This window comes from Mus musculus, chromosome 19, assembly GCF_000001635.26.
Source record: "Mus musculus strain C57BL/6J chromosome 19, GRCm38.p6 C57BL/6J".
Classification (NCBI taxonomy): Eukaryota; Metazoa; Chordata; class Mammalia; order Rodentia; family Muridae; genus Mus; species Mus musculus.
In genome coordinates, this window is record NC_000085.6 from 5375746 (window position 1) to 5403338 (window position 27593).

Sequence of the window (27593 nt, forward strand, 5' to 3'; positions counted from 1 at the left end):
TACCAAAGCTCAGAGGCCTGGGCGAGGCTAAAGAAGTTCAGAAACAAGCAGGAGGTATGTCAAGAGTTGAGGGGTGGGGAAGAGGCTACGGCCCAGCCTGGCTGAAGTAGACATGCTGCTAAGGCATGGAGACCACTCCATCTTCAACCAGGGGAAGAGATCTGGGCCAAGACGACACAGGGTTCAACACTGACAGATGGAAGGAACACTTCAAAGGATGGAAGTCACCCACATGAGCTGAGAGGCTCTCTGATAATGGCATCAATGGTGGCAGTAGGTTCACAACATTCTAGCTAAAGCACTGAAGGACAAAACCAACTGATGGTCAGCCCTAAAAACATACACTCAAGTGACATTGCAAACATTGGGCAGGCTGTATTTATGTATTTAGGAGTATGCAAGTGAATGGATAGAGCTCATGAATTTGAGAAAACAAAGAGGGATAGGACTTGGTGGGAGGAAATGGATGTAATTATAATCTCAAAAAATAAAATAATTAAAACAAAATGATTACAGCAGGGCCAAAATTGTGAAGGCTCTGTACAGTTTAACAGAGTAAGGGAGCCGGAACAACTAAATACAGACTATTACTGCGCACAGGAAAAGCTAAAGGTAACTTCCACAGACATAGGAACTTTCCCTTTGTCTCTTGTGACAGGGTCTCGCTAGTATAGCCCAGGCTGACCCCAAACTTGACCCTCCTACATCTGCTTCTGCCTCTTGAGTGCTGGGATCATGAGTGTACCACCACACCCATCCCAATGTGTGGCTTCATTCTTGCACAATACGGAGGTAAAAAGGCCAGAATCAAGGCTGGAGAGACGGCTTAATGGTTAAAAAGCACTTGGTCTTTCCTAGCGCTCGAGTTTGCTTCCCAACATGTTAGGTATGTACAGAGGCACCTTCACTTCAGCTCCAGAGCGACTGACGGCCTGTACAGGCTCCCACAAATACAAAAAAAGATGTGAACTTAAAACAATATAAAAAACCACCCCAAAAGTAACTTCATGACCAGTATAACAAGTATTAAAGACTCAACTCAGGCCTCTGGAGAGCTTTAGTACATGGGCTAATCTTCCAGATGTCCCGATTTCAATTTCTAACGATCATCTATACTGGGATCTGGCGCTCCCTTCTGGTGTCCACACATACATACATGCCGGCAGAAAACTCATTTACAAAGGGGGTGTGTGTGTGCGTGCATGTGCGTGTGTGTTAGTGGCAGGGTTGGGGGAAATTTTCAGGACGAGTTTCTCTGTGGAAGAGCTGTGGACCTGAAACTCACTTTGTAGACTAAGCTAGTCTCGGACTCTCAAAAATCTGCCTTCCAAGTGCCGGGAGACACACATAAGTAATTTAAAATTTAAAAACCCTATGGGTTGGAGAGATGGAGCACTGACTGCTCCTCCACAGGTCCTGAGTTCAATTCCCAGCAACCACATGGTGGCTCACAGCTATCTGTAATGGGATCCGACGCCCTCTTCTGGTGTGTCTGAAGACAGCAACAGTATATTCACCTACAGTAAATAAATTTAAAAAAACCTAATTCAGGCAACTCTGAGTTGCATACATCTTGTGCTCTCCGAGTGCCTCTTAACCCTTGTGCTATGATCTATGCTTAAAATATCTTTTAGCCAGGCAGTGGTGGCACACGCCTTTAATTCAGATTTACCCACAATCTGAATTCAAGACCAGCCTGGTCTATAGAGTGAATACAAAATCAGCCAGAGACACACAGTGAAACCCTGTCTGAAAAAAAAAAAAACAACCAAATAAATAATCTTTTAATAAACTCAAACTTTATTGCTTTGGGGCAGGGGAGCTGAAGAGATGGCTCAGTGATTATGAGCCAAGTTTCAATACCCAGCATGGTGAACATGACAGCTCATAACCATCTGTCACTTTAGTTCCAGGGCATCTGCCACCCTCTTCTGGCTCTGTTGCCTTGATATGAATGTGACTAGACACAGGCAGATAAAACACCCATAAACATTAAAAATTTTAAAACCTCAATTCAAAACGGAAGAAAAACTGTTAACAAAACACAGGACAAACAGAAATTATTACCTGATAGTAAGTGTTCCAACAGAAAACCTATTTTGTGGGCCATTCTTGGTCCCAGAGGCATTTCTGGAGTTAGAGAACTAATCTGCTACCTTTTTAAATCCATCCCCAACTACGATATGGTTCTGACCTCTGACAGTAATTAAATTTGTCTATTAGGTTGCAGATTGGAAGCAGGAACAATTTTGGGTCTGGCTACCTCCTCATCCATAAGATGCAAACCACATTTTTCATTCGGTCACAGAAGTTATTGACCCATTCTGTCAATGGGTGTGGCATTAGTGCTGTTAGATACATCCCTCTTCATGTACTGAGCTGACAAAAGGGCACTTTCATTGCTAAGCCAACGTGGTCTGTTCTACAATGGGACATTTCACAATATTCAGAAACAGACGGAAGGACTCCCTCACACTTGCTACTGAGCCCAGTGCACTGTCTCCTCTCTTGCTCCTGGTTTTGACTTATGGTGGGGTAGAGAGCCCAGGTAGTGCCACATCCACCTACTAGGCATGTGGGCCAAACCTGGAGAGTCTCAAGCTGGAAGATGACCTCTGGGGACCTCAGCAAGACACAGGCATGGCCTGAAGGGATGAGGACCCCAGAGCAAGGGCTAAGGCACAGCTGGCGTCAGACTTCTGGGGTTCTCATGACCACACTCCGAGAGCTAAGATATGCCTATGGTGTCCATGTGGATGGAGAACAGCCCTCCCTTCCCTCTCCATGTTAGGAGAGGGCTAGAGGTAACAAGAGGCGATTCTCAGCAAAGCCCGAGTGGGAGTCAGAGATCACACGCCTCTGCAGCTCAGAACCCAAGTCAGTGACTTGCCTGTGGTAATCATTCAGCAGTGAGTGAAACTCAGTAACCAAATATGCGACATTAGACCAATGTCCCAAATACAAACCTAAGTCGCTAACCTTCTCCACCCGCTGACAGCGAACCTGGGTTCCTGTCTGCCCTTGGCATCAAGTCTCCTGCTACTTGGTAGCCCCTAGGCCCTGCTCTCCCTAAGGTGTGGCAGCAACAGCACCAACCCAATTTCCTGAAAATAAGTGTGAGCTTTTAGTTAGGTGGTGGTGGCACACACCTCTAATACCAGCACCCAAGAGGCAGAAGCAGGTGGATCCTTGAGTTCAAGGCCAGACTGTTCTACAGAGTTCCATGACAGCCAGGGCTACACAGAGAAACCCTGTCTCAAAAAAGGAAACAAAAAAAGTGACCTCTGACCAATGGCCATAGCCAGTAGACACCATAATCAAGCACCTGAGACTTAGAGAAATGGACACTCCTGCACAACCATCACTAGCCAAGATCCACAGGCACAGCCGAGAACACCAACTGACCTCACCTCTTTTATGGTCAGTGTCTCAGGAACTGCTACCTAGTATCACTTATAAACAACTGGGTTTCCTGTCTCTTGCTTTTTTCTAGTTATTTGATACACTCACCAGAGACCCACATGGGGCTAGCTTCAGTAACTGACACAGGGCACTCATCTTCTGATTCAAAGTAGCCACCTGTGGGGCAGGGTCCTCCCACAGCCTGTGGCTCAGCAGGGCTTCTTCCACAGCGCCTTCCTAGAAAGCCCATCTTTCCAGGCACAGTTGCAGGCACCTAGCAGGGTGGCTCAGTCCTCGTATATAAGTGCACTCGAGGTAACCCCTACCCCAGTCCTGGGATGACCCTCATGCCTCCACAAATGCCACAGTAACACAGGGGACAGGAGGTAACATCTCTACCCTTCCAGAGAGCCTAGGCAATCCTTACTTAGTACCCTGAAAACTGTAACCAGGACAACACAGGGTGGTTAGTGGCTCTCTAAGGCCTAGCAACACGCATGTGACCAGTCTGAAAACAGCAATGATTTGGGATCAAGAAGCCAATTTGACCGCAGTGTGACAGGTACACGCCACTGGGTGGAGGGCTTCTGTTACAATGGAGTCAGCTCACAGAGGAATGTCCTCTGAGGGACCAGGCTGGTTTCTCACCTCCTCTGTTCATTAAATGGCCAGTCTTACAGGCAGAGATCAGACTTTAAATCACACAGGTTCAAGGATCAGGCCCATCCGCTCCTGGATAACCAGAGAGTGAACGAAAGAGCTCACCGGCGCCTCACGCATGAAGCAGGTGTTCTGACCACTCGGAAGGCAACACAGAAGGGCGAGGAGGCTCAGCGACTTGCCAGATGGCAGAACTGACCGTGACAGAGGCCTTGCCTAGGTCTAACCTTAGACAGCAGCACAACCAAGAGGAAAAATAAGGAGGGAACTTTATTTAACACTACATCTGGGCCAGGGAGGAGGGCGGCTTCATTTGGTGATGGTGTTCCTGCAGGGAGAAGAGGGTGGGCGATGAGGCTGTGAGACTGGAAAGGGGATGCAGTGCCTCCCCACCCCTCCGGCTCCTACTCACGCATTCATGCTCTTGCCACTGCCACTGAGCACGATATACGGTGTCTTCTGGGCCTTCTGCTTCTCCTGGAGCAGTGCCACGGTGCCCAGGGGCGTGTCACTGGAGCTCATTTTCTTCAGGAGCTGTGGGGCCACAGGAGGTCAGAACAGGGGGAGCAGGCCCAGCATATCACACATCACCCAAAAATGCAGAGCCCCCACCTCCCTCCCAAGACCCACCGCCTCCTCATCCAGCTTCTTCATCCGCCGCTCAGTCTTCATCTTGCCTGAGCCCTTTCCGTGGAAGCGGTGGGACAGCTGCCGGAATGCCTGGGATACAGAGCAGGAGCAGAGGCATCAGAAAGGCCAGGCAGCCGGGATGTGGGCGCACGCCTTTAATCCCAGCACTCGGGAGGCAGAGGCGGGTGGATTTCTGAGTTCGAGGCCAGCCTGGTCTACAGAGTGAGTTCCAGGACAGCCAGGGCTATACAGAGAAACCCTGTCTCGAAAAACCAAAAAAGAATCCAGGGTCCAGGGTGAGCCTGCCTCTGGGAGCTGGAGTTAATGCCAGCAAACATGGAACCAGCATACAGAGATGGGAAGCAGCAGGGGATGCTGGTAGGCATACTCAGGGCACAGGGCTTCAGCTGTGGCAGTCAGCACAGGTGTAACCTTCCTGACAGCCAGCCTGTGGGAACTTCAGTACTACGCCCAAAGTCAGCAACGGAGGCAGAATTCACCTCGTCACCTGTGGTCTGACCATCTCCACAAGACCCTGCTCACCTCCTTGGGAGTCAGTTTCCTGCCCGTCTCATCCACGTATTCAATCTTAACATCAGGCTTGTAGCCATCTTTCTCCTTGAAGTCCTGGGTGAAGCCCCTGTACTCCTCCCGTCGGCTGTACTTGTCATCAATGGCCCTAGACCAAGGCAGAGGGGCTCAGGGTGAGCTGCCTGCTGCCTACCCCATGTTCACAGCTGCTCCTATTTCATGTCGCCACGGCCACACTTACATCTTATCCTCGATGCAGTACACTGCTGAGGGCAGTGACTTATTGGGAGCCTTCACCCGGGCCACCTTTTGTACTGTGGTCTCCAGCAGTCCTAGGGACAGAGAAGTTTTGACACCCAGCTTCATACAGGTCCCTCAGAGCCCTGCTCAGGAGTTAAACATGCCGCATCTTTACGGACATCAAAGATCAGCACTTCCCTAAGGAGGCAGCACAGCTGGGATCTGGCCCCAGTGTATCCGGTTTAGCCCACTTCTGAGGCACGGAAGAGAAGCAGACCTCTCACCCCGCAGCAGGAGAGGCAGTGAGAGGCTCCGCGTCTAGGGAGCTGCTTGAAGCCCCGAGACTGAGGGGAAGAGGAGTGGAAACCCAGGACACCATACAGTACTCACAGGCAACCATCCAGCCCGTCCCGGCTATAGTACCCACACTGCCAAGGCTCCCACCCTGAGCCCACACCTTTGTTCTGACACAGGAGCAGGGCAGCAGCCAGCCCTCTGTTCACGATGGGCTCCTCATCCAGGATGGTGGTAGAGGAAGCAGAGAACTAGAGGTGAGAAAAGAGAAGTGTGAGCAGGCTGCCCCATCTCTTCTATCCAGCGGTCATCCTCACCAGGCACTAGGCTGTGGGACCAGTTTTAACTGACCCCCAGCTGGCTCTGGAAGGGTTAGTGCCCCTTCTATGGATGGGTGGAGGCTTTCAGGCACTGGACAACTAGCCTGGGTCCCCACACCCACGCCCACCGGTGCTCACATCCTGATGCTGCTTCTCCTCATCCAGGTTGACGGTGCTCCAGCCAATGTTCTCTTCCCCATCTGATTCAGAGCCACCGTTGGCCGAGCGCTCCTCATCCCTTTCAAAGTCCTAGGACCACAAGTCAGTGTCAGGGTGGGCAGCCTCAACCCTACCTGCTACATTCAAGCACTAGAAGCAGAAGTCAGCAGCCTAAGGACAACAGCCAGGGAACTGCTGACGTACCATGAGCTCTTCCTGCTCCTCGCGGTTGCCAGCCAACCCGTAGGTGGGGATCTCCCCCAGCGTGCGGCAGAATTCAGAAGTGGCATTGAACACGATGGTCCCCTTCCTCTCAGGGTCCTCCTCCTCCTCCCAGCCGCGCTGGCGAGACTCCAGTTTCTTCACAATCTCCAGCACCTGGGGGAGGCAGTGGCTGTGGGCAGACCCCAAGTTTCTGGGGTGATACCACAGAGACTCAAGAACCCACAGATCCTCCCTCGTGGCAATAAATAAGCAACTCCCACAGCCCCAATGGATCTCCCAAGCGGGCTCCATTTCCTCTCGGCCTCTGTAGTTCACTCTGTCCAAACCCAAATGGCTCCCTACCGCCTACGGCATCAGTGCCACACAGGAGACACCGATGAACTCTGGAGACATGGTCCTAACCTGATGTTAAGCAAAGGACACTTTCGAGGGGGTGAGGGCCCTGCCTGTGGGGACAGCGTCACACGCTCAGAGACAGGTCCCACATCACGTCCCTGCTCAGCCTCACCTTCTCACCACTGTCTCGGAGCTGCTGCAGTTGCTGCAGCTGCCGCAGCCGGCGCCCCTTCTCCAGCTGCTTCTGCAGCTCCAGCTCTGCCTCGTCTTCCTCCAGCCCCTCTGGGGACCCTGGCGGAAGAGCTCCCCCATCCTCTGGTGAAAACATGGAGGGCACCTGCTCACACTACTGCCTTGGCCCACAGACTCACCCCGTCCCCATCAGCCAACCCCGCACCTTCATCACTGATGTCCATGTTCTCTACTCGAGTGTCATCCGATGGTGGCGGCTGGGCCACAGGGTCCTTCTCCTCATCCTCAAGGGCCTCCTCCTCCACCTCAGGAACTCGGCGCCGACCCCGGCCCCGGAGCCTAAGAGGGTGACACGCTTTCAGTAAATGGTGTCTCCTAAGCTGGCCCAGCCCTCACACCCACTACTGTGTCCACGCCAACCTGGATCCAAAGTCCCCATCCTGAGTCTGGTCGCCCAGGGGCAGCAAGTCATCTGCCCGCATTATCACCTCCTTCTCCTTCTTTCGGATTTTCTTCACTCTCCGTTTGGTCTTCTTGAAGGTCACCTTCAGAGAAGAGCAAAGCATGGTATGGAGCATGCAGGCCCCCTAAGTCCTGAAAGTACCTAGCTCCATGTTCCCGTTTTTCCTAACATCACCCCACAAGGTGCCCAGGCTCAGCTAAGTGACTCACCCAAGGCCCAAGCTGGCTTGGGAACAGAACTGGAACAAAAACATAGGTCCATCCGGCCCAGCGCCCCTGCCACAGACACTAGCACACTTCCTCGGGCTGCCATTTACTGCTCAGCCAGTGTCAACACTCAGCTTCCCACCACCACCCCCAAGCGCATGTGGCAGCTCGTGACCTCAAGTGGCAGAACTGTACCATCACAAAGCAGAGACTCACCATCTCCTCGGGACTGAGGTACTCAGAGGCAAGCCGGGGCCCTACGGAGCTCAGAGACTGAGCCTGCAGCCGTAGCTTGGTGCGGATTTCTTCTAACTCTCGTTCCCTCAGGCCATCGGCCATCCCACCCTGCTCCAGACGGAAGGAATGTGGTCGCTCGCCCTCCAGTTCCTCATCATATTTGGCCAGGATAGAACGAGGTTTTTGCTGTAAGACAAGATGGTGGCTAGGACCTAGGCCAACTCTTGAGAAGCCATGGAACTCCAGATTTCTTAGCAAACACCATCTGCCCCAGCTGCTGCCCCACAGGCAAACCTGTGCCAAATCGTCCACACTCTCATCTTCCGCATAGGGCAGGTAGTCAGGCTTCTTTTTCCGAAGCTCCACGTTCTTGTCCGCCCGCTCCTTGTCCACCATGTTCACATTCACCAGCACGTCCTCCCCGTCCTGCAGTACCCCTGAGACGGCAGAGCAGAGCCAGCAGTCACCACCTGTCACAGCTCAACAGCGTCTAGACCCACACAGAGTAACCAGCCCAGCTCACCTTTGTCCTTGAGGGTGAGGACCACAGTCTCCCCTTCTCGAAAAGAATCGATGGCATGTTCCACAGTGAGGCCTTGCAGGTCCCGGGCACTGTACAGGTCCTACAGAGAGAGCTACCCAAGTCAGAAGCCAGAAGCCACTCAACTCTGGGATGCCCATAATTGAGATAGTGTCTACCAGATAAAGTCTCTGGAAGCTGGAACTCACCTGTCGCCTCTGCTCAAACTCCTCCTCCACTAAAGTGCTCACACCAAACTCTTGGTCCATCTCCTCTAGTAGCTTAGCCTGTGGCCAAAGAAAGCATGGACAGTGACCTCATCATCAGTGCCCCAAAACCCCCAGGATGCTCCCACTTGGCTACACAAAAGGACAAGTGGGCAGTGAACATGGAGAACCCACATGCCCCTGAGCACAGACCACCCTGGCAACTGCCCTACACTGCCAGGTGCTCTCACCCGCTTCTCTGCCAGGTCCTTCTCTTTCTGTAGCTGCCGGCTCCTCTCTATCCAGGCTGCAGTATCATCCAGCCAGGGGTCATCCTCCCCCAGTGTCTTTATTTTCCTGAGGAGGAAGACACTTAGGAGGGAACCCAGATGTGTTCTCCCAGCCCAACCCAGGAATTGGGAAGCAAGCCTCTGTCCTTGGCCAAGAAACCCTCACCCCAATTTTTGGTTCAGCAAGCGTTTTTCCTTGGCAGCTGCCAGCTTCTCCCGCAGTTCTTCCCGCTGTCGCAAGGCCATGGGGTTGATAACATCGGCTGCCACGGGCTCCTCCTTGGTGCCCGCCTCTGGAAGGGGGGCCCAGACGTGAGGCTATGCTTGCCCATGGCTGGTGGGGAGAGGAGGGAGCCACTCACCCTGCTCCTTCCAGCTGAGAGGGCCAGAAGGGGCCAGGAGAGGGGAAAGAATCCTTTCACCTCCCTGTTTCTACCTCATCCCCCCCACTTTTTTTATCACTCCACACAGTATGACAAGAATCCTCCCTCTATGCCGTACAGAGCTTCTCAGATCACGTGGGGGGATTCCCCCCATTTTCTGGCATGTATGTTTGTTTAAAAAACACAAATTAACACCACTCAGACAGATTACAGCAACTGTGCATATATATCCCTTAGTCTGTCTACAGTCGGGATGCAGGACCCAGAGAAAGCACCTCCCAGATTCCCACTGAAATATAAATGGGAGTCTTGGTCCTCTGACAAAATATACATAAATGTGCATAAGTGGTGCTGCCTCTGCCTGCTAAGACCCACTGTCTCCCTCAGAAGCCCACTCAGCCCTCTCCTCCGCCTTGCACTCACCTTTCTTAACAGCATTGACCTCCAAGGGCTTCAGCCCCAACTTTGCTCGGAGTTTACTGAAGACAAGAGATAGAAGTATTAGGGTCTGAGAAGTGGGGCTTCAAGTGCATTAGTGGATAGGCAGGAGGGGAGAACAAGGTGAGACCTGGCAGTCCTGAGGACACCAGGCACAGGCCCTCATCCACATCAGGGGATCCTCCTTCCTCCTGGTTCTTAGCGCTCCTCTGGTTGGCTACCTGACTCATCTGGCCCTTCCAACTGGCTCCACCCATGATGAAAAGCTTTCTGCAGGCTGCCCTAGGTGCACCCTGTCTCTGAGGAAAGCAGACTCTAAGGAGCTGGCACTTACTTGGTCTCCTCAATGCTGAGGGATGAGGCATCGCCAGAGCTGGCTTTGGAGCTGGCAGCTAGAACAATAAGGAGAACGGCTTAAGGGACCCATGAACCAGGACCAGGAAGCAACACTGCTGGTCCAGCCGCAAGGTCAAAGACAAGGGCCCCTCACCAGCACCTGGGTAAAGGACAGGAGCTTTTCCCGAGCTCCCTGACAGCTCCTACCCAGGCCCTGGGCTGGCAGGACTGCCTCTTCCAATACCTTCCCTTCTCACCCAACAGCCCAACTTTCTGCATCCCTCACTGTGGCACTCCATATTGTACCTTCAGCCTCCACTGTCCTTTCTGCTCTTGTTATGATAAAATTCTTTTTTTTTTTTTTTTTAATTTTTATTTTTTTTAAATTTATTTATTTTTATTATATGTAAGTACACTGTAGTTGTCTTCAGACACTCCAGAAGAGGGAGTCAGATCTCATTACGGATGGTTGTGAGCCACCATGTGGTTGCTGGGATTTGAACTTCAGACCTTCGGAAGAACAGTCGGGTGCTCTTACCCACTGAGCCATCTCACCAGCCCCGATAAAATTCTATCAAGAATCAAGAGCCGGGCAGTGGGCTGGGCACGCCTTTAATCCCAGCACTTGGGAGGCAGACGCAGGTGGACTTCTGAGTTCGAACCACCATGAAGCCCTGTTCAATTACTAACCAGAGTTAAGGCTCTGCCTTCAACTGCACAGCACTGCTCACCATTTCTGGCCCTTTCTGCCCACAGCAGTGTTCCACGCCCGATGTATACACGTGCCCTTCCCCCAGCCTTGAGCAGGCTACAGTAACGACCCAGACCCAGGTGGAGTCAACTTCCCACAGGAGCAGACTGCCCACTGAGCTCACTTTGCAGCTCAGTCCAGCAGAAACAAATCTGCGGGCTCTCCCTATATAAATGCAGGGCTGACTATTGAACTTTGAGCCGTGCAGAAACGTTTGTCTTGGCTTCATCCTTCTCTCGCACCCAGTCCTTTTCATTTCCAGCCCCCCTTTCAGGGTAACCCAGCTCATCCATGGCTGCTGAACAGGTACATGTACATAAACAAGAACATAAATAAGCAGGCATGCACCCTGGACCTGCTCTACCCATCCCACAAACAGAAGAGAACTTCAACAAACACCATACAGAGGAAGATGCATCAAATTTAGCTCCCCCAACCAGGCCCTACCAGGAGGGCATCTTCTCAAAAATCTCTGCCGTATTCAACCACTGCAGTCACTCTCTTCTTTAACCCAACAGTCCCTTTCTCTGCCTTGGCACCACTCCACTTTCTGTGGGAACTGTCAAGTCCCAAGTCTCCCTTTTTCCAACTAGCAGATTACTTTCAAGAAAATTTCTGATCTGGAGACTGGAGAGATGTCTCAGGGGATAAGAGCACTTGCTGTTCTTACAGAGGACCCAAATTTGGTTCTCAGAATCCATATGGCAACTCACAGCCATCTAATTCAGTTCCAGGGGATCCGATGCCTTCTTCTGACCTCTGCTGGCACGGGCACATGAGGGTAAAATACTCAAATGCATTAACATAAAAACAATCCTTTGTTTAAAAGATTAATGTCCTGTGGTGGATCACACTTCAGCAATGCTCTCTTTGCATAGATCCTATGGGCAGACTGTGGGTTCCTGCCACTGGCTACTATTTATGCTCCTCAACATGTTCCTCTGCCCACAACTGAACTACTGGAATTTAGCAGGTTCTATGCCTGACTCTCGTTCTCATTCCACATGTTCTAAGGCACTTCTTTGGTTTCCTGAATACACACCAGCCCAAAGTCACTCTATCTCACTTAAACTGTAAGGTTTCCCATATACACCAAACATAAAGTTCTCCCAAAACTGTGTCATTCTCCCCTGCCTCAAATCTGCTTCTCTTCTAAACTCAGTTCCAACAGATGACACCTCCATTCACCAGGCCAATCAGACCGAATTCCTATTCAATCTGTCCACTTCTCTCCGGCCCGCTGCATAGAGAAACATGCATACTATTAGCCCTCACCTGGTTGCTTGGACCTCCCTCCCGATCTCTTGATCTCTGGTCCTACGTTTGACAAGCTCTCAACCCACTGATCTTCATAAAATATCATGCAATTCAAGTCACTTGCTTACTCAAATCCTTGGCTCCCTACCATCCTCATAACAAAGCCCAAACTTCTCAACAGGGCTTACAGCGCTGGTTCAGACCCAAGCCTATCTTACTGCTTCATGTCTCCGCTATGAGCTATTGGTCGATTGTCTGTACACGCTCGTCCCACCTCATTCACCCACCCAATGCATTGCTGTGAAGTGCCAGGAAGACAGGGAAGGCAGGAAGACTCCTGTCTTCTTAAAGCTTAACGTGGAGACGTCAACGTTTAACCCCAAACACCCGGAGGACGTCTTTAACCCGAGAGGCAGATGGCCCTCGAGGTCCTCCCGTACCCTCCGTCCTGGGCATCCCAAGACCCTGCCCCGCCCCCGGGCCCCGCCCTCACCGGCCTCGTAGCCGTCATCGCGTTTCTCCCGCTTCACGCGCCGCTCCGAGGGCTCCGCTTGGCTTCGTTCGCGACCGTGCGCGCCGCTGCGGGCCTCGGCTTCCGCCCCACGCCGCCCGCTCCCGCGCTCACTCCCACGCTCCCGGCTCCGCTTCCGTCGTTCGCCGCCGCTGCTGCCGCCGCCGCTGCTCCGGTGCTTGTGTTTCTTATGCTCGCGATGCCGTGGCGGCTGCTCGGTCGTGCCCCCAGTCCCGGCCGCAGCCGTCGTCCCGGCCGCCTCCTTCTCGCCACGGTGCTTCTTTGACGACCCCATGATTATTGCGTCCGCCTGGAGCCGGGCCGCTACCCTAGCCCAGACGACGCGAAATGGGAACGCTTCCGGGTCGCGCGACCGCCCCGTTCCTGTTGCCGGAAACTAAGAGGGGCTGTTTCCGGGGCCTGCCTGGGAACCTCCAAAGGCTCACGGGAGGGACTGATTGAGGGTGCGCGGTCCCGCCTGCCAGCTACTGGTCTCTGCGCACGCGCACCTGTAGAGACTGCGCCGTCCACCCTCTCGCGCCATCTAAGATGGTAGTCGTAGAGCCGTAAGAACTTTAGCATGGTACTGGGTCATCATCTCCGGAGCTAGAAGTTTCCCCTGCCTCCTTCCCCTTCCACTCTGATCGCTTCGTGGTGCTCTGTGCCTCAAGTCTCTCTGTGGGCAGCCCCCTCTCCAGTGACTGTCCAAGCAAGCTCCCTAGTGCCGGGGCTCCATCCAGAGTTGGAAAATACTCTTTCTTTTAGCGAACGCTACCGTCATCCTATGTCCCCTAGACTGATGGATTGGACCGTTTTATTATTATTTTTTAGACAGGGGTTTTCTCTGTCCTGGAACTCACTCTGTAGACCAGGCTGGCCTCGAACTCAGAAATCCGCCTGCCTCTGCCTCCCAGGTGCTGGGATTAAAGGCGTGCGCCACCACCGCCCAGCTGGATTGGACCTTTTTAACTAGGCTTTGGAGTGCTCTTTGAATTTGTGCCTATAAACCTGGTGATACTGAGTGATGGTTTGTTTCTAGTTTTCTTTTTTTGTAAAGGTAGGTCTAGTACTTGTTACTTACCCCTGGCTGTCTTCAAACCCACCACAGTCCCTCTGTCAGCCTCTCGTGTGCATGGCCACTCCAGGCTTGAGTGCAAATTCGGCACATTTGTGCATGTATATGCTTTCCCTCCTTTTTTTGTTTTTCCCGTTCTGTCTAGCCTGTTAACTATGTAGCCCAGGCTGGGATTACATGCTTTTCTCGACTTTTCCTGGGTTTCTGTTTGTTTGATTGTTTGTTTAGTTTGGTTGCTTTGTTTTGGGTTGAGTAAAGGGTTAAGGGTTTAAGTTAAGGGTTCACACACTCCCATCTGATAGTCGTTGCTCCTCTCTGGACTTCCGGTGTAGCACCTCGCTGGTGTGGTTTGGTGTGGGGGATGGGCACCTTTGAAGGTCCACCCCGAGACTGAGCGCCTTCAGAGGCAGGGTCCTGTTCACTAAGATTTCTAGGTCCCCTGGCATGTTGGGGAAAGCATGGCAAAGTCTCAGCGGATTCCTTTCCGGTGCCCCACGCCTCAGTAGAGAGACGGCTTGTTGAGAATGAGGTGTAGCCTGGGTTTCCAGGGCGTGGGGGAAACAGCTCAACCTCTGCCACCCACTTCCGCTACCTATCTCCGACCCACAGCCAACTCCCCTCAGAAGTCTCACACTGTACTTGGCCATAAAGCGTTTAATTTTTCTCTCGGGGACTGTAGTCTGGGTCCAGGGTTGGGGAGGGGCGTCTTCCAGGCTGGCTGCTGGTTGGCTCTGTTTTGGGGGGGCTCTGAGAAGAGGGCTCCATTTCTGCTCTAAGTGATCGGTTGCTCCTTAAAGACACAGATGGAGACCAGTGGGCTCCACAGCACCCTCTTCCATGCCCAGTGCAGCCTTTTACCCTGTGATCTAAATCTAAGTCCTATACTTAGTTGCTGTGTAACCCTGAAAAGTGACACCCCCTCCTGCAGTCTCAGTTGTTTGGGGGTTGGTTTTACTGTGAAGTGAATCTTACAATCCCTTCTCTGTACCAGGTTCCTCACTCTAAGGTGTAAGGGACAGTCTGAAGGGTGACAGAGTGGCACCAGCTGCTTGGCTTATCTTGCTTAGAGTCCTAGACTAGCTTTACTGTGTATTTGTTCCTTTGTCCTCAAGTAAGGTCCTACTCTGGTCTCAGTGGAAGGTGGGGACAATAGCCCTGGGTGACATGGAGAACACTAGGCGGGTACCTTGTCCCCCCTCACCTGTGCTTCCGGGGGGTGCTCTCAGCATTGCCTGCCTCGGCCAGCAGCTGGTCCTCGTCTACCCCCAGTGCTGACAGCACCTGGGAGAAGCGCCGATTTGCAGTGAGTCTGGCGTTGGTCTGATGGGAGAAAAAAAAAAAAAGGTTCCTACCCTTCACCAAGGCTGCTTGGGGTCACCATGGAGCTCCGATTATTAAGAAGGGGGGACAGATAGGACCCTACTCCAACTTTGTTTCACTACACACTTGTCGAAGCAGCTCCGTTGGTGGTGATGGAGGTGGGCCTGCACAGCTGTTAGCCCTCACCTGCATGGCCTGCTGGAACAGGAAGGGCCGGGCCTGCACCCTATGCTGGATACCTTGGAGCTCTGCTTGGTACTCAGCAAAACGCTGTCGCTCCTTGCGCCTGTGAGGGAGACAAGACAGGCCTCTAGGCAGCTGAACATCGCCACTCCCCAGAGTAGAGCCTGCTGGTCTTTTTTGAAGCCTGTCAACATAAAAGTTTCCCCTGACACTCACAACGCCATTACACTCCCACTCCAGCCCTGCATTGCTTGGGTGGGATCACCATTTTACTGCTGGCTCATAAAGGTGGTGGGGACTTAGCCTAGATAGTAGGATTAAGCACCTGTCCCAGGTTTAGGCTATGTACATCCAGGGCTTGCCCACCCTTATGGCTACACCCAAAGGAGGGAACCTGTCCTCCTGGCTTTGACCTCCTGCTTCTACAGCCTCCGTTTGTAAACCTCCCCTTATTCTCCCCCATTGAGGATGCTGTGGGGTGTGTGACCTGGGGAGTCCATTTTTCTTCACTACAGCAGGAGTTAGGCAGCGCTCCTAGGTACCCTGTGCCTTCTCTGTGTAGATAGCTTAGAAGGCGACAGAGGAACCAAGGAATTGCAAATAAAAGAACATCTCCCAAAGCTAGACTAGTGATTAACATTTAAGAAGCTGCGGCAGGAGGATTGCCTGAACTCAAAGCCAACCTGGGCTACAAAGTAAATTATAGGCCAGTCTGGATTAAAGAATGAGACTATAGAAAACAAAGATCTGGACTGCACTAGAGCAAGTTTTCCTGTTTATAAAAATCAGCTTGAGGGTGTGTAGCTGGTTCAGCAGGTGCAGGTGCTTGCCACACTTAGGCTAGCAGGCTGGGTCCAAGCTCCGGCTCCTGGCGTGGCTCACTAACCTCTGTGTTCGTGCAATGGCGTGAGCTCCCCTTCCCTGTGTGTGTACGCGCCCGCAGTCCCCGCACTCCTCAGAAGTAGGAAGATCAGAAATTATCCTCTGCTACATGCTCCTGGGCTACCTGAGACAACATGGCTGCTCAACTAGCTCATGGTTGACAGGCATGTCAGTTACAGCACATAAGATATGTCCAGGATGGAGCGGCAGGACCCGCAGACAAGATGAAAGGGATAACCAGACAAGACCTGAAACTTGTGCTAGGCTCTCAGGCATGTTTGTTGGATCCCTGTGGGATAGCCCTCCATGCTTGGCCAGGTACCAGGGAAGGAACCTTCCTCCCTGGAGAGGAGAGAGAGAGAGAGAACAAAAAGTCCCCAGGGAAGACCAATTCTCACCAACCCTGAGAGAGGTTCTGAGGCTACAAGTGTAAGAGCAGTCGTGAGCTGGTGTTAGGACACTGCCTTTTTCATAATGTCCTGCTTTTCTTTTTTCCTTTCTTTTGTTGTTTTTTGTTTTGAGATAGCTGTACTGCTGTCACTGTGTCCAGCTCGGCCTGGTCTGGCCTGAAATTTGCAGTGTAGACCGGACTGGCCTTGAATTCACAGAGATCTACCTGTCTTTGCCTCCTGAATGCTAGGATTAAAAGCATGCGCCACCACACCTGGCTAAGATTTATTTATTTTGCGTATATGAGTACACTGTAGCTGTCTTCAGAGACAACAGAAGAGGGCATTGGATCCCATTACAGATGGTTGTGAGCCATCATATGGTTGCTGGAAACTGAACTCGGGACCTCTGGAAGAGCAGTCCGGCTCCGCTGGCTAAGCCACCTCCCACGCCCCTATTTAGATTTTGGAGACTGGGTTGTACTTTGTCGTACAGGCTGACCCCAAAATGCACTATCCTCCTGCCTCAGCCTCCTAAATGCTAGGAATATAGGCACCATGCCAAGCTTGTTTTTGAGACAGTCTGGCTGTATTGCCCAGGCTGGACTCCAATTCCAGGCCTCAAGCCCTCCTCCTCCTCAGCCTTGCAAGTAGCAGGGATTGTGTGTGCATTGTTATGCTGGATATCGTGTCCTTTCTGTTAGAAAGAAGTCTGTGTCTTGAAGTTCATGCCAAAACAAAAACAAAAAAGCCTGGTGCCAGTAGATATCAGCCCCGTCATTCCAAAGTGTGGGATGACATTCTTCCTTGCCACAGTGTCCCTTCTACTGTGTGTCTCCTCCTGGGCAGCACTGAGTGTTGTTGGTCGGTAAAGTTGAACAAACCTTCTCATGGAGAAAAAATTTCTCTCTGGCATCCGTCCCAGCCAGGCTGGAAGACTGCCAGGGAAGGTCTGCCTGTGCCTTCACCCTGAAGTAAGAAGATTCTAGCATCCCTCTCATGCACCTGTCAGCTGTAGGATGGGCCTTATACTCACCTCTTACTAAAGACCCAGTAATAGCAGGGCATGGTGGCAGCTGTTTGTAATCCCTGCGCTTGGGAGGCTGGGGCAGGCAGATTGCCACAGATTTGAGCAGCCTGAGACACAGAATGAGACTTACCTCAAAAGAAAAACTGGGGTTGTGGGGGGGGGGCACTTCACAATAGATCAGTGAGTATAGGTGCCTGAGGAGCTGAGTTCAGTCTCCAGGACCCACTTGGTGAGAGGAGAGAGCCGACTCCTGCAAGTTGTCATCTGACCTATAAACACTTAAAAAACTTGCCTAAAAACCAGTGCCCTGCAAGGAGAAATGTGTCCCTGGAAGACATTGTTCTGTAGAAATGCCTCTGAAGTTGAGCTAGCCGGGCGTGGTGGCTCACCCCTTTAATCCTATTACTAAGAAGGCAGAGACAGAAGATCTCTGTGAGTTTGAGGTCAGCTTAGTCTACTTAGTGAGTTCTAGGACAACCAGAACTACAATGGGAGATTCTGCCTCAAAATATAAATAATAATTTTTAAATAAAGCTGAGATAAAATTGACTGTGTGGGTGATCTGAGTCCTGCCAAGACCTTGGTGCTATGCTGCAGCCCGTGAAATATCTTCCTGCACGTTGCGAGCCAAAGCAAGGCAGGAAAGGACAGGAACCCATAGGTGTCCAGGTCAAGGCTTAACCTTTGTCTGGTTTGGGTTTTTCGAGACAGGATTTCTCTGCATAGCCCTGGCTGTCCTGAAACTCACTCTGTAGACCAGACTGGCCTCGAACAAAGATCCACCTGCCTCTGTCTTCCAAGTGCTGGGTGTTTGCCACCAGGCCCGGCCTCACGTTAACGGCTTAAATGACTGTACTTAATCATACTATCTATGTCGTAAAGTTGAGCCATTTCAGGGACTGCCATGTGTCCTTTCACTGAAGCACAAGCACTAACACATTGAGCCAGTGTGGCAGGTAACAACTGTCATGGCTGACTTCAGATGTTGGCAAATCATTTAAGCTTTCTGTTCTCTGGGTCTTAGTTCTTCTTTTGTAGTTCTACCTTGCCCAGCAAAGCCTGGCTTCCTACCTTAGCTCCTCTAGTTTGCGCTGAGGTGCCAGGGTCCCTCTGTTCCCTCCGGATGTGTAGGCTGCCAGGCAGCGAGCCACCTGCTGCTGCACCTGCTGCTCCCGGGCTCTGCGCACCTCGGCCTGCTGCCTCTCCTTCACCTGCTGCTGTTCCCAGGCCCGGAGCAGGTTCCTGGTGATAAAAGGAGGATGTCCGTCCGGGATCAGGAAGACCACGGTAGCATAGAGGGGCATGTAATCCAGAGGTGAGGGACTGTGGGGAGAAGTCTGTCTCTGAGAGCCCAAGTCCTGGGAAACAAATGGCGTTTGTCACAGAAGCCAGGCTTTATGGAGCAGCCGCCTGAGACCTCTCCCTACTTACTCTGCAGCAGGGAGATCCACTTCTTTGGTTGTTTGGTTAGTTTGGTTTGGTTTGTTTGTTTATTTGACACAGAGTTTCTCTGTGTAGCCCAGGCTGTCCTGGAACTCAGAGATTCACCTTCTTCTGCCTCTTGAGTGCTGGGATTAATGGCACGTGCCACTGCCTCACTGCCTCCCAGCTGACAGCCAGTTCTTAACACTTGCCCCAGGACTCCCGAGCCCTGAGGGCTCAGCGCACAGCCTGGAACCCTTTGAATTGCTCACATTCCCTTCCAGCAAGCTGTCTTTGAGAAAGGGCTAGATCTCTAACCACTTTACTTGACAGCAGCTAGGTTAATGCCTAGCAGCCTGGGGCACGTTCGTATGGACCGACCATCAGTTGGATGGATAAATGTGTAGGAAAGAGTTAAAAAGTTGAAAGAATTCACCTATGGAAGAATAGGGCAAAAGGTGGAAAACAGAACAGCAACTAGACAAACCTGGAATAGTCTTCCCCAGATACCATGGCCAGTTTCTTCTCACCAGTCATGTGGTTGTTGAAATGTCATTTCTCCCAGCAAGACACTTCCTTCTTAGGAGCCCCCATCTCCAACTGCGTCCTTTGTTCACTTCACTTCTGCATCCCTGGCCGGCCTCAGCTCTCCATGGGGCTGAGAGTGACTCAGGCCTGGGCCTGCAGAGTGCTGGGATTCCAAACTGCACCAGCACACCGGACACTAAATCTCCTTAACAGAAAAAATAACTGGAGTATCGTATGCCCCGATTTCATAAACCATCAATCAGTAATCAAAACATGACAGTGATGGCAGACGGATGGACAGACCAACAGGCCAGAATGCAAAGCTGGTCCATTGATTTTCCAGAGATGCAAAGGACCATGGAGGAACAGAAAGTGTCCTCATAGGTGTAAGAAAACTGGCTACCTCTATTAGAAGAATTACGGTAGACTATTAGCCCATACAATATGCAAACACCAACTCAAGTGGGTGAAGCATTTAAACATAAAACCTGAAACTGTAAACATGCTCAGGTTGTGGTGATGCACTTTAGTCCCAGCCCTCACAAGGCAGAAGCAGGTGGATCTCTGTGAATTCAAGACCAGCAAGCTCTACAGAATGAGTTCCTAGACAGCCGGGACTGCGGAGAGAAACCTTGTCTCAAAACAACAACAGAAAAGTGCTCAGAATGAAAGGGGAGTGCTCCATGGTGTTGGCCTGGGCAGTAACTTCTTTGAGTAGTTTTGGTATATGTGTAGGAAATTAAAAGTCTCTACATAGCAAAGGAAACAAAGAGCACCTGCAAACAGATCACTAATAAAAGATAACAGGTGAACACAGCGCTAGTTAGATAACCCAGTTTGAAATGGCAGCTAGGGGCTGGGAGGCTCAGCTGTTAAAAGCCATACATGCCTTAGTTCAAGCCTTAGGACCCATGTATAAAGCCAGCTATGGGTGTGCGCATCTGTAATCCCAGCATTCCTATGATGAGAAGTGGGACAGACTCACAGGCCAGGGAACCTAAAGTGCACAGCATTCTGACAGAAACGAGAGACCCTGCGTTAAAGTGGTGGGAAAAACCAACACTATACATACAATGTCCATACTCACACAAAATAAACTTAAAACAGAAAATGGTCAAAAGATTGGGCATGATGATATAAACCTGTAATCCTGGAACCTGGGAGGCTGAGGCAGGAAGATTACAGAAAGTTCAATGCCAGTTAGGGTACATAGCTAGTACTAGACATGGTAGTTCTGGCTAAATAGCAAGAATTGCCGGGCAGTGGTGGCGCACACCTATAGTCCCAGCACTTGGGAGGCAGAGGCAGGTGGATTTCTGAGTTCGAGGCCAGCCTAGTCTACAGAGTGAGTTCCAGGACAGCCAGAGCTACAAAGAGAAACCCTGTCTTGAAAAACAAAACAAAACAAAAACAAACAAAACAACGGGCTCTTATACATAGTGGGAATATTAAAAACAGCACAGAGGGGCTGGAGAGATGTCTTGGGGCTTTAGAGCACTTGTTGCTCTTCTAGAGACATAGGTTCAATTCCCAGTGCCCACATGGGATGTCACAGCCACCTGCAACTCCAGAATAGATGGCCTCTTCTCACCTCCCTGTGTATGAAGCACACTCATGATGCATACACATGCACGTGGTGCACAGACGTAAATGTAGCCAAAACAACCGTACACATAAAATAAAAATAATCTCAAAAACTAATTTAAAAAATATATGGGAGCTGGAGAGATGGCTCAGCGGTTAAGAGCACTGACTGCTCTTCCTAAGGTCCTGAGTTCAAAATCCCAGCAACCACATGGTGGCTCACAACCATCCATAATGAGATCTGACGCCCTCTTCTGGTGTGTCTGAAGACAGCTACAGTGTCTTATATATAACAATAAATAAATCTTTTTAAAAAAAGAAAAAGAAAATGCTATCTTAAAATATATATATATAAAGCCAGGTGGTGGTGGCGCTCGCCAGCACTTGGGAGGCAGAGGCAGGCAGATTTCTGAGTTCGAGGCCAGCCTGGTCTACAGAGTGAGTTCCAGGACAGCCAGGGCTAAACAGAGAAACCCTGTCTCAAAAAAACAAAACAAAAAAACAAAACAAAACAAAAACAAAAACAAAAAAAAAAAGAAAAGAAAAAGAAAGAAAAGAAACCCGGTCTGGAAAAAACCCCAATATATATATACATAGGTACATATATAAACAAGCGGGGTGGGATGACTTTGATCCCAGCACTAGAGAGGCAGACATAGGCAGATCTTTGTGAATTTGAGGACAGCCAGGTCTACAAAGTGAGTTCCAGGACAGCCAGGGCTACACAGAGAAACCCTGTCTCAAAAGAGAGAGAGAGAGAGAGAGAGAGAGAGAGAGAGAGAGAGAGAGAGAGAGAGAGAAACGAGAAAAGAAAGGAAGAGAAGGAAAGAAGGAAGGGACGAAGCAGAGGGATCTGAAACTCAAGGTTGTTGGAGACTGGCTCTGATGCTTTGATTCAATCAGGAATCCGCATCCAGACACTGAAGCTCCTTGTCCCCAATTGTTTTTTTTTTTTTAAAGATTTATTTATTTATTATATGTAAGTAGTACACTGTAGCTGTCTTCAGACACTCCAGAAGAGGGCATCAGATCTCATTACAGGTGGTTGTGAGCCACCATGTGGTTGCTGGGATTTGAACTCAGGACCTGTGGAAGAGCAGTCAGTGCTCTTAACCGCTGAGCCATCTCTCCAGCCCCCCAATTGGTTTTTGATTGATCAACAAAGATGCCAATGGCCAATGACTGAGTGTGAGGCGGGACACCGGTAGCATGCACAGGAGAGTTGCCATGATTCAGGTAGAAGGATGGAACACAGGAGCGGCAGGAGATAAAGTCAACCAGCCATGTGAAATTTTGGGTAATTGGCCACTGGCCATTTCCCCAGTTGGGCCAGCAGGGGAAAATTTAGGAGTGTCCAGCCTTTGAGGTAGCCAAGGAATTTTTTTTGTTTTGTTTTTTGTTTTTTCGAGACAGGGTTTCTCTGTATAGCCCTGGCTGTCCTGGAACTCACTTTGTAGACCAGGCTGGCCTTGAACTCCGAAATTCACCTGCCTCTGCCTCCCAAGTGCTGGAATTAAAGGCGTGTGCCCAGCTAAGGAATTTTAAAACTAAGCTAATGTGTGTGTGTGTGTGTGTGTGTGTGTGTGTGTGTGTCTTTCATTCAAGGATCCAAAGACAGCTCCTGGGCAGGTGCTCGGGTGCATCAGCTGGGAGCCAAAGCAGGGTAGCACAAACTCCCACTACACTATATAGCTCCAGCTGCTTAGGAAGTTCAAGACCATTCTGAGATACATGAGACCAGCCTCAACCATCTTCCCTCATCAGAAAAAAAAAAAAAATAATGCTGAATGAATTTGCCTCTCCCTCACATACCACTGCTAATCAATCCTCAAGGAGCATTAAGTCAGACTCAAAATCTCAGCGCTGGGCCAGCAAGATGGCATTTGCTGCTAAGCCTGACAGCCTAAGTTCAAACCCCAACTCACACGGTAGAGAGCAAGAACTCCCTCCCTCAAGTTGTCCTCTGAGCCTCACACCAGTGCTGTAGTACTCACATGCCTGCACAAATAGAAAAAAATATATATATTTTTTAGGTCTCAGGGCTGAGGCCATAGCTCAATAGTAGAGCACTTGTCTAACATTCCCTGGATTTGATCTCCAGTACCACACACACATAAAGAACTCAGGAGTGGGTACCCTCCTCTCCATCCATTCTGATACACCACCATCCCTCGGCTGCAGTTGCCTCCTCATCTCCAGGCTTTTCTGAGTTCATGGTCTCTTGTCCTAGCCCAAGTGTAGCAACTGTGGAACTAAACAGACATTGGCCATCCATCTTCTTTTATAGACCTTGAACTTCTTAGGACTGGCCCAAATCTTCCTCCTTCCTATCCTTCGGACTTACAAGTAGACGCTCTGTATATGTTACATTAGTCGGCTGACAGAAGAATAGGAAAATAGAAAGTAATGAAAAGTGGTGTGTGTTAGGTGGGCAGTGATGGCGCACACTTTTAATCCTACTGCCTGGGAGGTAAAGGTAGGAGGATCTGTGAGTTCAAGCCCAGCCTGGTCTACAGAGTGAGCTCCAGGACAGTCAGGGCTACACAGAGAAACCCTACCTTGAAAAAGAAAGGAAGGCCGGGTGTGGTAGCGCACACCTTTAATCCCAGCACTTGGGAGGCAGAGGCAGGTGAATTTCTGAGTTTGAGGCCAGCCTGGTCTACAGAGTGAGCTCCAGGACAGCCAGGGCTACACAGAAAAACCCTGTCTCGAAAAAAAGAAAAAGAGGGCTGGTGAGATGGCTCAGTGGGTAAGAGCACCCGACTGCTCTTCTGAAGGTCCAGAGTTCAAATCCCAGCAACCACATGGTGGCTCACAACCATCTGTAACAAGATCTGACTCCCTCTTCTGGAGTGTCTGAAGACAGCTACAGTGTACTTACATATAAATAAATAAATCTTTAAAAAAAAAAAAAAAAAAAAAAAAGAAAAAGAAAGGAAGGAAGGAAGGAAGGAAAAAAGAGAGAGGAAGGAAGGAAGAATGAGAAAGAGAGAGAAAGAAAAAAAAGAGAGAGAGGAAGGAAGGAAGAAAGAAAGAGAAAGAAAGAAAGAGAGAGAGAGAAAGAAAGAAAGAAAGAGAGAGAGAGAGAGAAAGAAAGAAAGGAAGAAAGAAAGACGCCCCTCTCCACCTTCCCTCACTTCTTGCTTCCCTTCCTCTTTTGTCCTCACCTGGTGGCTTCCTGTCGTTTATGGAAAGTACGATTAGGGAAGTTGGCAGACAAGAAACTTTCATCATCTCCCAAGATGGGGGTCTTCTTGTTCCTGGCAGAGGCCTGGACAGCTGCCCGCAGCGCCTTCCAGGTCTGCTTCTGGGGACCTTTCCATGGGAACACCAAGTCTGGATCACACTCTCTCCTGGTTCCCTGGGCAGTTCCACCCAGCATCCAGACAACTCCTGGCCCACCCCAGCTTCTACCGCCGACCCCACCCCTCCATCTGAGCACAGAGTTCCCAGGATGGCGGCACCTCAGGCCTCCCTGCGGTACTAACCACATTCCAGTTCTTCCTGTAACTGCCTGTGTAGCCGCTCCAGGTCCCAGGGCCCCTTCAGGTCCTTGGCCCTTGAGATCCCCTTCTGTGGCTTTCGGAGACTGTTGAAGCTAGAGCTGCTTCCCTGGTTGTGGCTCTGCAGCTCCCCCTCTTCTGAGCCCTTCTCTCCAGAATTCCCCCCCTTATTGACAGAACTGCCCTTTCCCTTGTGGGGGTCGCTGTGTTCCTCCTCCATCGCCTCTGATATCAATTCCTCCTCCAAGATCAAGCTCTGCCCTGGGAGCTGAGGCAGTTCCCCAGAGCTGAGACTTTTCTCAGCCTCTTCAGAATTCTGGCCTTCTATCTCTAAGACATCCTCAGACTCTGATCCTGACCCTTTCCCTGATAACCAGAAGCTAGGTTGATCTAGCCCTTGACTCTCCACTTTGCTCAGAGGCAGGGGAAAGTTGGCCCAGCCCCCTAGGTGATGTCTCCTCCCCACGCTTTGCTCTTCCATCTTGTGGCAGGCTCGAAGGTCTTCTGAGAGGTTGGCTACTGACTTGTGCCTGGACTTGCACTGGGGGGCTGCTGGAGGGAGGAGCAGGGGTCGATGGCCCATGGCCATAGAGGAACTTGACTGAAACAGAGCCTGGCCATCTATGATGAAGCTCTCCCAGGCCCACTGGAAAGGGAAGGAAGGCTTTCGAGAAGGTGGACTGAAGAGACTGCAGGAGGAAGAGGAGAGAAGTCAGAATGAGGGTCCTCCTAGTCCCCAGTGCACCTTCCAGTCCCTCCCCAGCAACTTACTCCTCTGCCTCAGCTGAGCCACGGCCTTTCTTGTTCCGCCTCCGGGCCTTTCGCTCTTTCTTTGTTGTCTGCCCTGCGCTGTAAGATCTTTGTAGCTGGCAGCTCTGACTCTGGAGACTGTCACCACTCCCAAGGCACCTCTGGGCAGGGACAGGGAAGAGGGGAGCTCTGACTAGCCTCCCATATGGTGCTTCCTCTTCAGGTTCACCTCCCAGGGGCTTCCTCTCTGTCTAGACTGTGCTGTGGCTGCCTATAACCTTCTCTGATCATTCACTACCTCTTCTGTTAAGACAGCACAAGCTGGACTGGAGAGATGGCTCAGTGGGTAAAAGCACCCGACTGCTCTTCCAAAGGTCCGGAGTTCAAATCCCACCAACCACATGGTGGCTCACAACCATCTGTAATGAGATCTGACGCCCTCTTCTGGAGTGTCTGAAGACAGCTACAATGTACTTACATATAATAAATATTAAATATTTAAAAATAATATAATAAATATTAAAATATTTATAAATATTATTAGTTTTTGTTGTCTTGTTGAGATGGTGTCTTGTGTAGCTGAGGACGGTCTCAAGCTCACTGTATAGCTGAAGATAGCTTTGTTTTGAGATGGTGCTTTTCTGTGGAGCCCTAACTGTCCTGGAACTCACTCTGTAGACTCGGCCTCCAACTCAGAGGCCAACCTGCCTGGGATTAAAGTTATGTGCCACCATGGCTTGGCTGATGATAGCTTTGAACTACTGATCCTCCTGCCTCTGTGTCCCAAGTGTTGGGATGACAGGCTGCACCAGCATGCCTGGTTTGGACTTCTTTAAATTTTAGAAAAATATCGGGGTGTGATGACACACAGCTGTAACCCCAGATACGCAGGAAGCAGAGAGGGGAGGACTGTGAGCTCCAGGACAGCCCAGATCAGGTAATTTGGTAGGAGACTGCCCAACAAGCCATCCACTGCTGGCACCCCAAAACACCAAGCCACACCACCCACAACAAAAGCTCACATTTTTCTGGATGTCACCCAGGGCTCTGGACTTAGTGCTGAGGAAGTGACAAGTTCCTTAGTGGAAGGAAGGAAGGAAGGAAGGAAGGAAGGAAGGAAGGGTTTTTATTTCCCTAAACTCCTTTCCTCCCTGCAGTGTTCCCAAACTGCTCCATCTGTCCTCTGTGGTCCTTGTCCCAGGCATTCCCAACTGTTACCAGGACCTGAGCTCCAGTCTTACGTTTCCTCAAGAGCCTTAGCCAGGGCTGACCTCTTCTGGCCTAAGATGCCAATGGGCGGTTGAAGCTCCCCAACTGGGCCTGCCTCCCTCACCTGGTCCTCCGGAGAGATGCTTGATAGAAGTCTGAACAGCCCTGTAGATGTCCCTGGAACCAAGGGCTCTGTACTCTGCCTTGGTCTCTCCGATAAGGCCCTAACCAACAGTTGGTCAGTGTTTAGCATATTGGCATGTTGCCCTCTCCCACCCCTACCTGCCAGCTCTGGAACTGCCCTCTCTGCCATCTCCATGACAACCAGGCTGTGACCGGTCTGAATGATTCCAGCAAAAAGTACTCGGTAGCGATCAGCCAGAGTTCTGCTGGTCTCCTTTACGAGACTGTGTTCAACAGCGCCCAGAACTGCCTTGGGCCTTGCCTCTGCCCCTGCAACCTGACCTGGTATAAGCTCCCTACTTCTCTAGGCCTATGTTTATCCATCTGCTTTTGAAGGGATATCAGAACTTGTCACCTCAAAGGGCCCTCAGGTCCTGTGAAAATGCCCCATTGCTGCACAAGGCAGGCCATGGCCTTCTGGCCGCAGGATACTGTGTCCCTCAGAGAGGCAGCAAGCCCCTCAACCTGAGAATGACAGAACTTCAGCCATACTTGTTTCCTGAGCCTAATGGTGTATATTTATACATTGACTGGCTTTGTTTTGAGCATTTTGTTTTGCTTATTTTAGACAGTGTCTCACATGTAGCCTAAAAAAATTAAAAATTAAAAAATAAAACAAAAACAAAAACAAAACATGCTGGGCAGTGGTGGCACACACCTTTAATCCCAGCACTCGGGAGGCAGAGGCAGGCAGATTTCTGAGTTCGAGGCCAGCCTGGTCTGCAGAGTAAGTTCCAGGACAGCCAGGGCTACACAGAGAAACCCTGACTCAAAAAATCAAAAACCAACACAAAAACATGTAGCCTAGCTAGCTGGCCTGAAAGTCACTGTATAGGCCAGGCCGTCCTTGAACATACCGTCCTCTGCTTTTCCTCTGCTTCAAGAGAGCACTGGGATTAAAGGCGTGCGCCACCACACCCAGCTGGCATGTACATATTTTAAACCTCT

General features: G+C 50.8%; 2 protein-coding genes and 1 long non-coding RNA gene across 4 annotated transcripts; 1 reads left to right on the plus strand and 2 right to left on the minus strand.

The window, feature by feature from the left end:
* Positions 1-1777: 1777 nt before the first annotated feature.
* Sart1 (squamous cell carcinoma antigen recognized by T cells 1) lies at positions 1778-12958 on the minus strand. Of its 2 annotated transcripts, none has more exons than NM_016882.3 (20): positions 12570-12958; positions 10067-10124; positions 9718-9773; positions 9078-9204; positions 8873-8978; positions 8625-8702; positions 8419-8518; positions 8190-8332; positions 7875-8081; positions 7410-7534; positions 7195-7328; positions 6970-7112; positions 6441-6614; positions 6216-6326; positions 5921-6008; positions 5465-5555; positions 5236-5371; positions 4693-4782; positions 4475-4596; positions 1778-4390 (listed from the first exon to the last, which is right to left on the minus strand). In NM_016882.3, exons 1-20 carry the CDS (start codon positions 12880-12882, stop codon positions 4372-4374), a joined length of 2421 nt encoding a protein of 806 aa, NP_058578.3. In that variant the 5' UTR covers positions 12883-12958; the 3' UTR covers positions 1778-4371. The 2 variants fall into 2 exon arrangements, with proteins under 2 accessions (NP_058578.3, XP_030106658.1); XM_030250798.1 differs by having other exon boundaries at positions 1783-4390; positions 9078-9245; positions 12570-12933.
* Positions 12591-14324, plus strand: D330050I16Rik (RIKEN cDNA D330050I16 gene). Its single transcript, NR_033224.1, has one exon. It is a non-coding gene; the product is annotated as an RIKEN cDNA D330050I16 gene (long non-coding RNA).
* Tsga10ip (testis specific 10 interacting protein) lies at positions 14302-26761 on the minus strand. Its single transcript, NM_001373978.1, has 8 exons — positions 26587-26761; positions 25275-25414; positions 24489-25192; positions 24168-24315; positions 18538-18708; positions 15169-15268; positions 14864-14982; positions 14302-14452 (listed from the first exon to the last, which is right to left on the minus strand). The coding sequence occupies exons 1-8, from the start codon at positions 26713-26715 to the stop codon at positions 14317-14319; spliced, it is 1647 nt and encodes a 548-aa protein (NP_001360907.1). The 5' UTR covers positions 26716-26761; the 3' UTR covers positions 14302-14316.
* Between the last annotated feature and the right edge of the window lie 832 nt (positions 26762-27593).